This window comes from Haliotis rufescens, unplaced genomic scaffold (genome assembly GCF_023055435.1).
Source record: "Haliotis rufescens isolate VD_foot unplaced genomic scaffold, xgHalRufe1.0.p SCAF_9, whole genome shotgun sequence".
Lineage (NCBI taxonomy): Eukaryota > Metazoa > Mollusca > Gastropoda > Lepetellida > Haliotidae > Haliotis > Haliotis rufescens.
This window is the reverse complement of record NW_025964383.1, coordinates 8885639-8899982: the sequence shown is the minus strand read 5'-3', so window position 1 is coordinate 8899982 and position 14344 is coordinate 8885639. Positions and strand designations below refer to the sequence as shown.

Sequence of the window (14344 nt, the reverse complement as noted above, 5' to 3'; positions counted from 1 at the left end):
TTCTCAAAAAAGTTCGTCAATATATTCGCAGGTGTTGAGTCGCATAGTTGCCTCTAGATGTGTCCGTATGGCTTTTGCCACAGCTGGACGACATCACATAGCAACATATTTTAATTCCATAACATGATCTCGTAGCAAAATCATATTGTTTGTAATCTGAATGTCATTTGATATTGAACAGTGAAGCCTTGTATTTTTCTTTTTCCACTGACACAGCTAATAGACACGGAGTATGGCTTTGGAATGATGCTGGCATAAAACCGTAGTGTGTTATTAAACTGGACAGGTGATAGTGTTGCCAACGTAACAGGGTGTTTCAGCCATTATCGTTTCTGTCTTATGTACATTTTAGACGAAACACTTCAGACTGCTTTCTCAAACCTGCTTTAACTAATTTATCCCTGTAAGTAGGTATTTCCACTGTCTGCAGAGTATCTGTAACAGAAATGTCCCAGAGCATATGTAACAAAAGTATGTCACAGACCATATGTAACAGAAGTGTCACATGGCATATGCAACAGCAGTGTCCCATAGCATATGTAACAGCAGTGTCCCATAGCATATGTAACAGCCGTGTACCAGAGCATATGTAACACAAGTATGTCACAGACCATATGTAACAGCAGTGTCACAGAGCATATGTGACAGCAGTGTCCCAGAGCATATGTAACAGAAGTGCCACAGAGCATATGTAATAGCAGTGTCCAAGAGCGTATGTAACAACAGTGTCACGGAGCATATGTAACAGAAGTGTCACAGAGCATATTTAACAGCAGTGTCCAAGAGCATATGTAACAGAAGTGTCACAGAGCATATGTAACAGCAGTGTCCCAGAGCATATGTAACAGCAGTGTCCCAGAGCATATGTAACAGCAGCGTCCCAGAGCATATGTAACAGAATTGTCACAGAGGATATGTAACAGCAGTGTCCAAGAGCGTATGTAATAAAAGTATGTCATAGACCATATGTAACAGAAGTGCCACAGAGCATATGTAACGGAAGGTTGCCCATGTTCTCGAAATCATAATGTTTTTCATAATACTTCACATTATACAAATTATGCTGGTGTGTACCTTACATTCGTACGCTAAATCCAAGTCCAAAAGCGCAGATCCTCCAGCAAAAATGACCCATACTCTAACATTACCTTGTGATAATAATTTGAGCGGTACATGCTGCTACAGCTCACACAATTTGTAATACGTGTTCTGAAAAGATTCCTAGGTTAAAAGATTACTCGTTGACATTTCCTATCACAGAGTACAACTTTTGCTTTCCTAACCAAACGCCTTCCTACATCTTAGGCCAGACCTGCTTCATGTTAGCGTTCGAAGACTACGAAGTAATGCTTATGTCCTCAAACTAACATGTTCCTTCTGTCAGACGACGAATCATTGGCATTACCTTCAAAGAACGCATGTCCCAAAAATTATTTGTTCCCCCAAATTAGATTAGATTAGACTTAACCCCTCACCGAGTGTGCATGCATACATGCCCCGTTACGCCATTCCATGGAACTATCAGTCTACCTGCAGCATTTCTATTCCAGAGGGTCGTGGTCCGTTCTTCCAAAGAGCCATCATTCAAAGTGGCTCTGCATTGAGCACCTGGGCCGTGTCCTACGACCCTGTTTGGTGCACCCAAAAACTTGCCATCAATGTCAACTGTAGTCGGTTCATCGGCGATTCTCAAAAGCTCATCAAATGCCTAAGGGAACGTACGTACGAGGAACTTGTAAATGCTGTTCCCAAGGCACCGAAGTATTATTCGTGTTTTGCTCCATCTGTGGATGGGTGGTCGGTGCTTCCAAAGAAGGTGATGGAGATGATTAATGAGAAGAAGATGAAATTCGCTTCAGCCAAGGTGATGTTTGGCATTACCAAGAACGAAGCGTACTCCTACCTAAAACAACAAGAGATCAAAAAGGGGATATCCGAATTCCGAAAAACGCAAATAATCAGGACTTATGTCCAAAATGTGTTCCGATACCACAGACAGAAAATATTTGAGATTCTCGATCACCATTATACAGACTGGAACCGGATATCAGACAAACTCTCCAAGAGAAACAATATTATGGATCTGCTAAGTGACGGGCAATATGTTGCACCATTGATGGAAACGGCTCAGAAACATGCCGAAACAGCAGACACTTATCTATATGCATTTACGTACTCTACCCAGTCAGAGAATTCGCAGGATGTACATGGTATCCATGGTGATGAACTGCCATATGTTTTTGGTGCTCCTATTGTTGATGGATTGTCTCCCTTTCCCTCCACTTACACCAGCGCAGAGAAGATGCTGAGTGAGGCTGTTATGACGTATTGGACGAATTTTGCCAAAACAGGGTGAGTGTAATTAATAGTTGACTCTTCTGTTTACAGGAGGACCTTGGATTGTTGTTCCAGTAAACGTATTAATCCGGCATTTTTTCAGACGATCACTAGTATTTAGCTCATGTGGACGCTAGCTTATGCCCGTCATGTAAACTTTATCAGCGAAGTAACTAACGAAATAAAACTCAGATTTGTTCATTGTATGTTTATCTCAATATTAGATGTTTTAATGTCTTATAATAAGCCAAACCTTCCAATTGTGAAATCTGTTTATGAATGTTCTAAGAAACTAAAACTGTGATTGTTTCTAAAATCTATTATGAAAATATTATTAGGAGCAACCCGATACAGAAAGAGAAAAAACTTTTTATAGTTGTTATACAGAATATTAATCCCATCGCACAAGAAGACAAGAATACCCTGGCAGTGTTTGAATGGATATAAGACAATATTGATGTAGCAGTGTTTGAATGGATATAAGACAATATTGATGTAGCTGAAGATAAATGTTGTTTGTCCTTGTTCAGTTTCCACAGAATGCCATTTTACATGTACTTTAAAAGGAGAAATTATTTTGCTGTATTGCCAAGCAACTGAAGACAGATGGATTAGAACCCTTGAATGTAAAAAGGTGCAGATGTGTCGCAAAACAATTTGTACGCGCATTTATTTACTATCGATTGGCGAACATTCCAAATGTGAATCTCTTGTCTAAATAATTTTGTTCACAATGTTCAATTTTTTTATCACTTTTATCGCCAACATTACCCAAAGGGAACTACTGATCTGATTTGATTAATTAATAGAGACGGATGTGATAGAAACAAATTCTGTAGAATTATTTACAGATGATTTGGTAGACCGATGCAACGATCTGAGTCAATATGTAACATGATATAATTAATACAGTGGAAACAATTAGTTAATTGTTTAATTAAGTTCTGACTTGATATATGTACTCATTGACAATACAAAGATAACGATTCCACACTTATCAATGCAGAGATCTAATCTATTTTTTCACCTAAAGTTACCCTTGCTATAACACACACACCCCTTCCCCCTGAATAATCTACCTACTCGAGATTCTCCTCTGACACTATAACACAGAAACAAAGATAAAATAAACCGATAAGATGTCTGTAATTTCAGGAATAAAAATTACAATTCCATAATCATCTTATCTTTCGGGTTATAACACTCGAGTTGTTCTGCAAGCACATTATCAGTTGTCTGTTGGGAATGATTTCAATTTCCAATGTCGGTATGAATTGATTTTCTTGATGTGAATTGCGCGTTAAGATAATTCGACCTCTAACTTTAGTCAAGAGAAAAATAAATGGAATATTCGCCTTGTGTCGGGAATATCGACAAACAGAGTCGGATACAGACAGCATGTGCATTAAGAGAGACGATGCATGAACCCTCAGCCATAATATTTAGAATAGATAAGTGAACACGAGTCTCCTACTGGTAAAAAAGGTATGTAAATTATGTCTTTATCTGCACTCTCGTGTCATCACAATAGAAACGCTCTGCGGTTTGGTCATAGGTCAAGGGCAACGTGAAATACAATAATGCTCAACAATTGTGGGTTAGGTTGTGTAATTACAAAGACGGCAGGTGGCATGTGCAACTCACGTGCACCTTATAATGATCATAACGATAAGAATGATCAGAATGTGTACATTTCCATAACGCCACGAACACAAAGCATGCATACAGCATGTAAATTGCTCACCCCGATTAACGGATCAGTGTACATTCTCAACTTCCTTAGGAGAATACAAGCCATGCTGCCTGATTTATAAAATGACATTTTAGTCAAACAAAAATTTGCATGGAAATATGTTGTTTGATTGATGTTTAACGCCGTATTCAACAATATTCCAGCTATATGCAAATAATCGAGTCTGGACCGGATAATCCAGTGATTGACATCATGAGCATCGATCCACGCAATTGGGATACGATGACATGTATAAACCGAGTGGGCGAACATGGAAATATGTACCAAGACATATACTTTGAAACAATTATGTTACCCAACTTATGATAGGGATATCTGTATCATATATCTTATTATAATAGAGAAGAATATTTACAATATATTGTATTGAAAATTGAGTTGACGTTGTTTTAAGCCACCTCTTGTCTCTGTGTATCCTGTTTGTTTCTATTTCACTTTCAATCACTATTTACGTGAATCCATTCTAATCTGGGAAGCTAAATGTGATCGTCGATAAACCTTTTAAATTGTTGTTACCAAATGGGTAATTTCGATCCACAGAAGAATTCTACTCTTCGTATGTTAATTGAATATCACACAGGTCAAGAGCATTGAAATAGGATATCGATCTGTGAGTCTCAGACACATTGGTGGTCAGTACATGTAAACAACAGTCCAGACCGTCGAGGAAATAATGACATATACTGTAACTAGGTCACATATGAATGATGATTTTGCCACAAACCAGATGATGTTCCTCCAAAACAGTCATAATGGCCATCTGATCCTCATAAAATGGCTTCGTTACGCCAACATTGGATCCTGGAGCGTATTTGTAGACTTGGAGCGTAATTTAGAATGTGGTGATTCATGGCGTATCTGCTCAAGAAACAAAAATGATATCGTTTGAAAAGAATCCAAATCGAAAATTACCGTTTTGTCATATCGGACTCAGTTGTAGGCATTTGAAGACTGGGCAAATTTCAAATTAGTCAAATTCAAGTGCACACTGAACCATTGACCGGGGTGATAATAACAGCGCGATGTTCATGCATTACAAATGTCTATTATTAATATTGTTGTTGTTGTTGTTGTTGTTGTTGTACCATAGAAACGTGAATGGCAAATGAAAGGAAGCACGTTTATGCTAGGCGAAAGATGTGATCGTTACTCTTCCAGGTACAGCTGTTCGTTTCAAAATCGGATACACAGTGCTGACGAAGCATTTTTTCATGTTAAACAGATGTTCAGTGAAACGCAAGTGCTAACGCTCGCTTTGGCTGGATATTTAAATGCCAACGGGAATTACAAGGAGATACCGACTGTACATGTTTTTCTACAACTTATGTTTTTTTACAGTTAATGAAATATCGCCCTGTTAGGAATTTCATGTCATAGTCTAATGCTTGTCGGAAAAAAACAGCTAAAATGTCATCTCTTGAATCGCTCTGTGGCCTAGCTGATGTGTGTCATCGAGAATCGATGGCGGCTGTCGGTGCTCATTATTTCGGTCACTGGTTGCTGTGTCATTACTTGATTATTTACAGGCCGGAATATCCGTGAGTGTGGCGTTAGAGAAAATCCACACTAACACTAATTGTACGTCTATCAAAACGCCCGGAACACGACATCCTTGTCATCATACGAAATGATTGCTTTGCTCAGATCTCTGTTCCAGTGCTCATAAGCTGATAGCAGCTTAAGGAATTTCATTGGTATTAGATATGCCTAACTGGACCGTTACAAAGGCTGTCATTCGAGATGCGCCTTAGCAAGTAAATATGCGGCATTCATATCCATGCAAGTTCTTCATTGACTCAAGAATTGTAACTGTTACCAAGTTGCTTTAATACTGAATCGAATAAAACTGTCAACTTTATGTCCTGAATAAATATCATATTTTCAATAATTGAATCGTAACTGATGTTTAACAACACATGAACTTTATGCAGTATTCGGTTGTCATGGAAACTGATGCACGGCTGGCGTCAAGTGTTTCTTTTCAAACATAAGGGATAATTTGATTGTGACGAAAAAAACTGATTGGTGCTCCAATCATGGGCCTTTTGGAAAAAAATATTTGCGCAAAGAGCCTAAAGAGGATTATTACTTTAGGAAAATTAGCAATCGGATTGGGAACAATTGTAATGGCCTCAGAATTGAAATAATGGCGTAAAGCGCAAATACAGAAGAGTTTGTGAAAATGTTGTCATCAATGTAAATGATGTAGAACCGAAACTACTTTAGTTAATAACTTTTCACTCCGTTACATTTCATCCTCTAAATGTGATTGGTACCCATTTTAAAGGTAGAAGGTCATGTTTGGAGAGATGATTTTCTCTCTCTCTCTGTCTCACTTTCTGTGTGTGTGTGTAGGTGTGTTTGTGTGTGTGTGTGTGTGTGTGTGTATATATATATATATATATATATTTATAGATATAGATTATATTCATATATATATATATATATATATATATATATATATAATGTGTGAGAGAGAGAGTGAGAGAGAGAGAGAGTTGGTATACTAATGTATATCTCACATCGATTCTCAGTGATGGTAAAATTGTAAAACCACATTTCGCTCAGGTTCCCCCTTCTGGACCCCGCGCGTGTTTCTTAAACTTTACATACACCACAGTCATGTGAGTTCTTCCCCGGCAAGCTTCATTTCTGTATGAGGTTTATTGCAGTGGTACAGCCGACAACAGCGTAAAAGCTCTTTACCTCATCCCATTTGAGTACATGTTATACATACTTCATTCATTTAAAACCATGCACTCTCAAAATGAAATACGTGGACCCGGCAGTTCCGATTAACAGCCAAACTCCGTTACCCCTTTGCCATAAATATTGAGATGAGGAAAACCATTTAACGTCCCTGTTGCAAAAAGCAGGCATCCGGAAAGCAGTTGCTGGTTTAAAAGGTTCTTTGGGTTGCCCAGTTCCGTCCACGGTATGATGCCCGATCTGACTGTGAATTCATGCCAGTGTGTGTATGATGTTCAACCCTGCATACCCCGGTCACCACGTCCACAAGGCATTGAGGAGCAGAGTCATTTGAGTCAGGCTTTTGTTTACGGAAAGTCGTTATGAAGTCAATCATCGAGGAATAATCCACAAATGACCAGTGTCACGAAAGCAGAACGTTCCTCCTAATCTCTGCAACTTGAGACGGTGCTTGTCGCTTATTAGTTCTTATTGACAAAACGAAAAAAACACAATAGCTCACATCAGTTTCAATTTGATTTTAGCCCGTGATTTAGAAAGCCACTTAACGATTCAATTACCATTATTAGGATCTTAATTTATGGCACACTTGGAGGCGGACTTGTCTGTGCCAAGGCGCGAGAACATTAGGCAATGTCGTAAATCATTACGTCTACTTAGATGCGACCCGTTTCCAAGCAGTATGGCGTACGGCGCAGGCCAATTTAATCTCCGCCTGACGAGGTGGCACTCAAGAAATGATTGCAGTTTGTCGAAACGTTTGACCATCTCGGAACTAGGCGCCTCAACAACGCTGTTTCCATGCATTGATTGTAAGCAGTTACTCTAATCTTCTGAAGGATCTTTGTCGAAGACATGGTCAATTATTGGCTACCTATAAAGCTATGCTCAGTCAATGAGATGTTGGCTCTGTTTAGAAAGAGACATTTATTAGGGCTTGTTCCAACAGATTTAATACTCTCTTCACGGCAATGCTAATATTATTTTGGTAATCAAACTAGTTTTCCGAGCGGGGTATTGCTACCAGACTTAAAATAACAGAAGATCGATAGTTTTCGTTATTTGAGGACTACAGTGTGGGGTAGTACGCGGCGCCCATGACGCTAACTCGGTTACGGAGACTATGGCGGCGTGGGGCGATCGAGAGTCTGCTACAGTCGCTATCTTCTGTATACGGGGCAGGGCAACTAGACCGAGCTTCATGTTGAAGACGTCCCGATATAGCCCCATGAATTACATTATGTGATGCACCTGTTATGACCCTCTGTTTTTGTGTGTTTTGTGCATCAGACTAATTAACGAAGCGATTGTAGATGCGTCCGTCTTTAGTGCTGGGCAAATATATAAATTTTGACACGATATTACTAAAACCGAGCATCATTGACACACGAGGGTGACACTTCCTTCAGTGTGGATATGTTATAATTGGTCCACAGAACAGGCGGGTCATTTTCCAATGTTTCTATTAGAAAAAAATCCATTACACATGCGCATGTGTTTAGACAAGACTGAACATTATGGAAGGGACATTGATGCGGTTTTATGAATACGCTGCAAAGAAGGTTCCTGTTTATGTTTGAACCTTAGTTTCAAATGTTTATCATACATTTAACAGTTCTTTGAAAATGTCGTATTGCTATTGGCGTCATCATTATGTTTCCTGCTATGTTTCATTATTGATGATTGGTGTGTTTCTGCTGTAATCACGGCAGTCCCTTGGGCACGCCAGAAACCTATGATTGTGGGTTCGAATCCCGGTTCGCCCCGATTATGTTTCTAGGTTTGTCAGCACCATACCCGTGCTCGTTGGTTTCACCGAAACGGTAAACGTCTGAGACATGCATCACTTCGGGCTTTCCTCCAACATCAAGCTGACACGCCGCGATATAACTGGAATACTGTTAAAAGCGGTGTTAAACCCAACTCACTCACTCACTCATCAACAGTTGCCGCCAGGCATGTAAAATCATTATACTGTATGTGCTATATATAGTCTTATTTAATTCTGTTCATTTGGAACATTATGGAAATCCGTTTAGATTTGTGTGTGCACGGGTGGACCAGAAGTCTAATGCGTCGCATGTCGCTTTGCAGAGTTGCGTCCTTTGGGAACGCCAGAAACCTATCATCCTGGGTTCTAATTCAGTTTCGCTCCGTGTATGTTTCTAGGTCAGCACCATATCCGTGCTCGTGGGTTTCATGAAATTGGTAAACGTCTAAGACCTGCATCAATTTGGGCCTTCCTTCTACATTACGCCGAAATGCACTGATGTAACTGCTACTGTTCAAAGCGGCGTTAAACTTAACCCACTCACTCATTCGAAATGCTTGAAATAATAGCAGTTTAGCTCGTCTAATGCGCCGCAATTCGCAGTGCAGAGTTGCGTCCCTTGGGTACTTGGGTTCGAATCCCGATTCGCCCCGATTATGTTTCCTGTTTGTTTGTTTATGTTTGTCAGCACCACACCCGTGCTCGTGGGTTTCCCTCAAAGTGGTAAACGTCTGAGACATGCATCCATTTTGGGCTTTCCTACCACTTAAATCTTACCTGATATAACTGGAATACTGCTAAAGGCGGCGTTAAACCCAACTCACTCACTCTGTAGAGATTTGTGGCATGTGGGTTTCTGTGAGTGAGTTTGGTTAAACGCCGTTTGGAACAGTATTACGTTGGATGTGATACCCAGGCCTGCGATTGACGTCACTCGTGTTGTGCTGACAGACCCTGGGTGATTATTAAGACGGTCGTAGATTCGAATGCACCATCATAACACCCAAGGGACGCAACTCTGCAACAACAGTGGTGTGCCCTCAATTTATTCGTGCATAACGTAATATACACTAGCTGTAACGCAACCGAGCAGAGTTATCGTTACTGCTCATGTGAAGACGGTCATGACGAACTGATTGCATGTGTCCTAAGATATCGGAAAATAATATATGAAGTATGTTGAACAAGAATTGTCATGGTCGACTCGAAAACATCCATTACTTCATAAAGAACGGTTTTTTCCTCGAAGCTTTAGACCCTGTAGGTATTCGATAGCTGGATTTAGTCTACGAATTAGAGCTTTCTATATAATTCTTGGGAGAAGACAGGACAGGGGTTAAAAAAAAAAAAAAGTGCATTATTACCAAAAAACAGCAGAAAGCCTCTTATTGACCACGATAAGTGCATTAAAACAACCCTTTACCGACATTCTCCAGACATTAGATGATTATAGATAAAGAAAAACGAAATGGATGACTAGGCCAACATATAACTCCCTGTTTCAGACGCACCGTCTGTGCATGCTGTAGAGGTGCCTGTATTTCATGTGAAAACGTATCTCCAACACAAAACCAAGAAATATGGGATGGGATAAGTTCATGATACTGTGTTTGATGGTACTGTCTGGAAATCGATGAGGTACGCCTTGAGGGTGATGGGGGTGCACAAACAACTGACTATTTGTTCAAGGTGTTTGGGGTACCGGCTTTGTCTTAGCTCACCTGGCCTGTGATGGCTTCCTGTCTGGCGTTCATTTACACCACCGCTCTGATATGTTTTCTTTGACTGGGTTAGATGTCTTTATGTGGATGGAATCGGTTGTTAAATACCATGTGACTTTGTGAAATGCCGATTTATAAAACATTTCAGTTATAACTCGGTGTGGTATGTTCATGTTGCACGAATGCCAGTGGTGAAGGTCTGGGAGATTTACAGCTTCGGTGAAAACCAAGAGCAGAGACTGTGCTGATAAACCCAGAAACCTAATCCGGAAGAGTCGTGTCGTGTCGTGTCGTGGAACCAAAGGTCATGTTATTCTAAAGGGCTCTTACAAACGTAAAATAACCAACTTATGTAGAACTATATCAAAACTCAAATCTCAAGTTATACAACTTACAGTAATCACGACATTAAGATGAAAACATAATCCAAGACCTCGTTCATCTTCCTTTAGCCTATAAAACATGTTAACACGAAGTGCTGTTTACGCATCACAATTACTGAAGACATGATCTGTCACCTCACATTACGAACAAACTACGAAAGCTAATAAGTGTCAAATGTAGCAGTGACAGTTGAAACGGACGATGTCTTCTGCTACTTGATCAGTTTCATGTACGTGGTTGTCTATACATACACTGTATCAGTTGTATTTCCTGGCATTTGAGTTGATACAAGGGACCAGTTCAAAAGTTAGATGTCGATAAAAAGCTGAATTCCTTTTTGAAACATCCCCCTACCCCCAAAACAATTTTTAGTGGCCTCTGTTGTCAAATATTCTCGTGATTTGTCGTGTTTTTGTTTTCCCGGAACGTTTATAGAATAAAGTTTATTCACGAGTTGTTGACAATCATTTGTAGGGTTTTGAAGATCAAACATGTCATCGTGTAATACGCACTGCACTAGAAGGTGTATTGCCGGCGATGATAAAACCCTACATTATGTAGGCGACTAACGGGATCTGGTGATCAGGCTCTCTGACTTGGTTGATGCATGTCATCGTATCCTATTTGCGTCGATCGATGCTCCTAATATCAATCACAGCATTATGTGGTCCAGACTCGATTATTTACAGACCGCCGTCATGTAGCTGGAATATTGCTGAGTGCGGCCTTAAACAACAAACAAACAAACAAAACCATTGTCCTACATTCTTACGAAACATGCTCAACTGAAACTGCTTAACCCCAGTTTTAAAAAGAAAGTTGCGCTCGGAAACATGCGAGTTAATGGTTGTTGTTTTTTCGTTAATAACTTACCTTTCATGTTGATTTTTTGGGGAGGAACACTTCTCAGACCTAAGGTTTATTCGTTTTTACCAGAACCATTTGCTCCGCCAACATCCAACGTATTGGTAAGAGAATTATTGACCACATGCAAGGTGGTGACGTCAAGCACAGTATATACGAGGGGGCGTCTAGGGGCCCCTGGTGTGTATAAAGTGTTGCAATTAAAGCGACGAAAGGTACCCACAAGACGGAGACCACGCAACGTGATATGCTTAAACATGCACAAGGGATGGACGTTTATGCATATTCATTGGTGGTTTCCATTCTGCCAGGAAGTAAGATATGATATTGGTCCTATATTTGATGCCGCGAAACATCACTTAACGTACTTAACTCTTTATTTGTCATACTTATTTGATATTCGTCTCTATGTAGACGCTCTGTTTATTGACTCGCGTGAAGCTCTCCATCATGATATAGTTATTAGACGATGGAGAATACAGAGAGGCTGTAAGTATTCATACGCTTCTGATCCAGTGTTCATCCTTTCTTTATATAAGAGATAAGTAATTCGATTGACTTTTCTACATACTTTCACTTATGGAGATTGCCATTACGAGACTCCTGTCTACACCATGTTGCTGAATTGACCTTATTGATCAACTAGATGTGTCCTTCAGGTCATAGTATTGATTACGTTATTTCGAACCGGTTTCCTGGGTCAAATAGATATGGATTATGTGTAACGATGCCTGCCTTCCATCGTTAGACGGCGACACCCGGTCATCGAGCTGCACCTTAAAAGTCATCGTATTCCATTTTATGTTTGAAGAAGTTGTTTATGTACTGTATATGTATTCCGCGTGATACTGGCGTTAAACCCGTGACGATCCGCGTTAGAATTTATTTTCAGCAACCCATGCTTGCCGTAAAAGGCGACTATGCTTGACGTAAGAGGCGACGAACGGGATCGGGTGGTCAGGCTCGCTGACTTGGTTGATGCATCGTATGCCAGTTGCGTAGATCGACCCTCATGATATCAATCACTGGATTGTCTGTCCAGACTCTATTATATAAAGACCGCCGTCATATATCTGGAATATTGCTGAGTGCGGCGTTAAACAACAAACAAACAAACGAACAGAGTACATCGAAAGTAAAATGGTGAATGACCATTTGATATATTGAATTAACGCTTCAAACCATACTTTTGTCTGTGAAAGGAACTACTGGTTGTTTGTTTAATGCCGCACACAATATTCCAGTTATATGACGATGGTCTGTAACTAATCGAATCTGGACCAGACAATCCAGTGATTAACATCATGAGCATCGATCCACTCAGTTGGAATACGATCCCATTAGTCGCCTCTTTCGACAAGCAGAGTCGCCTTTAAGGGCAAGCGTGGGTTGCTGAAGACCTGTTCTACCTCGGATCTGCAAGAGGTTAAAGGGAGCTACTGAAAACCCTGGAGTGAGTGAGTGAGTTGGATCTAACGCCGCTTTTAACAGCATATCTCACCATGTATCAGCTTGATGTGGGAGGAAAGCCCCAAGTGATGCAGCTCATTTTGTTGAAACCCGCGAGAACGGTTATGGTCCTGACGTCAGGAGACACAATCAGGGTGAACCGGGATTCGAACTTACTATCATAGGTTTCTGTCACGCCTGTGGTTCGAAACAAAAGTCAGCGAATTTTGGTGGCTTTAATGACGAGGCAAGTATTGACCCTCTCCCCCTCAAAGGATAGTGTAGTGGGTACATGTTCCTATCAATTCCCACTCCAAATTAGTTAACAGTCTGCATTGTTGTTCGTTCTAGAGAAGAGGTTATGACTACCCCTACACTGGTGAGGTTTTGATTTACATATATAGTAGTTATCTTCAGTAAAAACATTCCTCTTGATACACTGGGGGATCGAACCCGGTATTTGTGCGCGACGAGGATGTAATTTATCAATTTGTTGAAGGAAATGCCATCAGAAGAAATTATACATACATATACAAAGTCCTGAAATATTGAGTAAATTATATGTACCTAGAATAATAGAATCAGATCTAAAACAAGCACGCTGAGCGTATATTGGAGCAATAAAGTACGTCTTCTGGTAATACCACTTGGCGGTAACCCGACAAAACTCATTACATCTCTGAAACACATTTCCTATAGATGGGCCACTTGCCATTCGATTTCATCAATTCTGACAATGTTCAAACCATAATTCATACAAGCGCTACAAATAGCGCTTAAGTCTACCTACTACTGTGTATATTGTGCCAGGCATTGAGTACTAACTGACAATATTTGACATTTCCCTTATCGCATCAACGTAATAACTTAGCTCCTATCAGCTCCTATCAGCTCATCCCATGCTGTGCACTGCAATCTTATTCTACGCTGGTGATTTTTCTGATTTAACCAAGGCCCAAACATGGCGCCAGCATATATCGATATTTATTCGTTTTGCTAAAAGCGCAGTCTTCATATGAAAATAAGTTAATATTTGAATTAGATTGCTCACGGAAAACCTTCGATAAAAAATGCATTCATGCTTATCCTTAACCTCGCTTCCGAGGACATTTCTTTTACATTAGTGAGTGAGTGAGTGAGTTGGGTTTAACGCCGCTTTTAACAATATCCCAGTTATATCGCGGCGTGTCAGCTTAATGCGGGAGGAAAGCCCGAAGTGATGCAGGTCTCAGACGTTTACCACTTCGGTAAAACCCACGAGCACGGGTATGGTGCTGACAAACCTAGAAACATAATCGGGGCGAACCGGGATTCGAACCCACAATCATAGGTTTCTGGCGTGCCCAAGGGACGCAA

General features: G+C 40.3%; 1 protein-coding gene across 3 annotated transcripts in view; it reads left to right on the top strand.

Annotated features, from left to right (window-relative positions):
• Window positions 1-14344, top strand: part of LOC124148577 (neuroligin-4, X-linked-like) — a 139463-nt gene that overhangs the window by 108671 nt on the left and 16448 nt on the right. For all 3 annotated transcript variants that reach the window (XM_046519729.2, XM_046519728.2, XM_048390735.1), the window contains exon 4: window positions 1551-2352. In XM_046519729.2, coding sequence (XP_046375685.1) covers window positions 1551-2352 — 802 coding nt within the window. The remainder of the gene's footprint in view (window positions 1-1550; window positions 2353-14344) is intronic.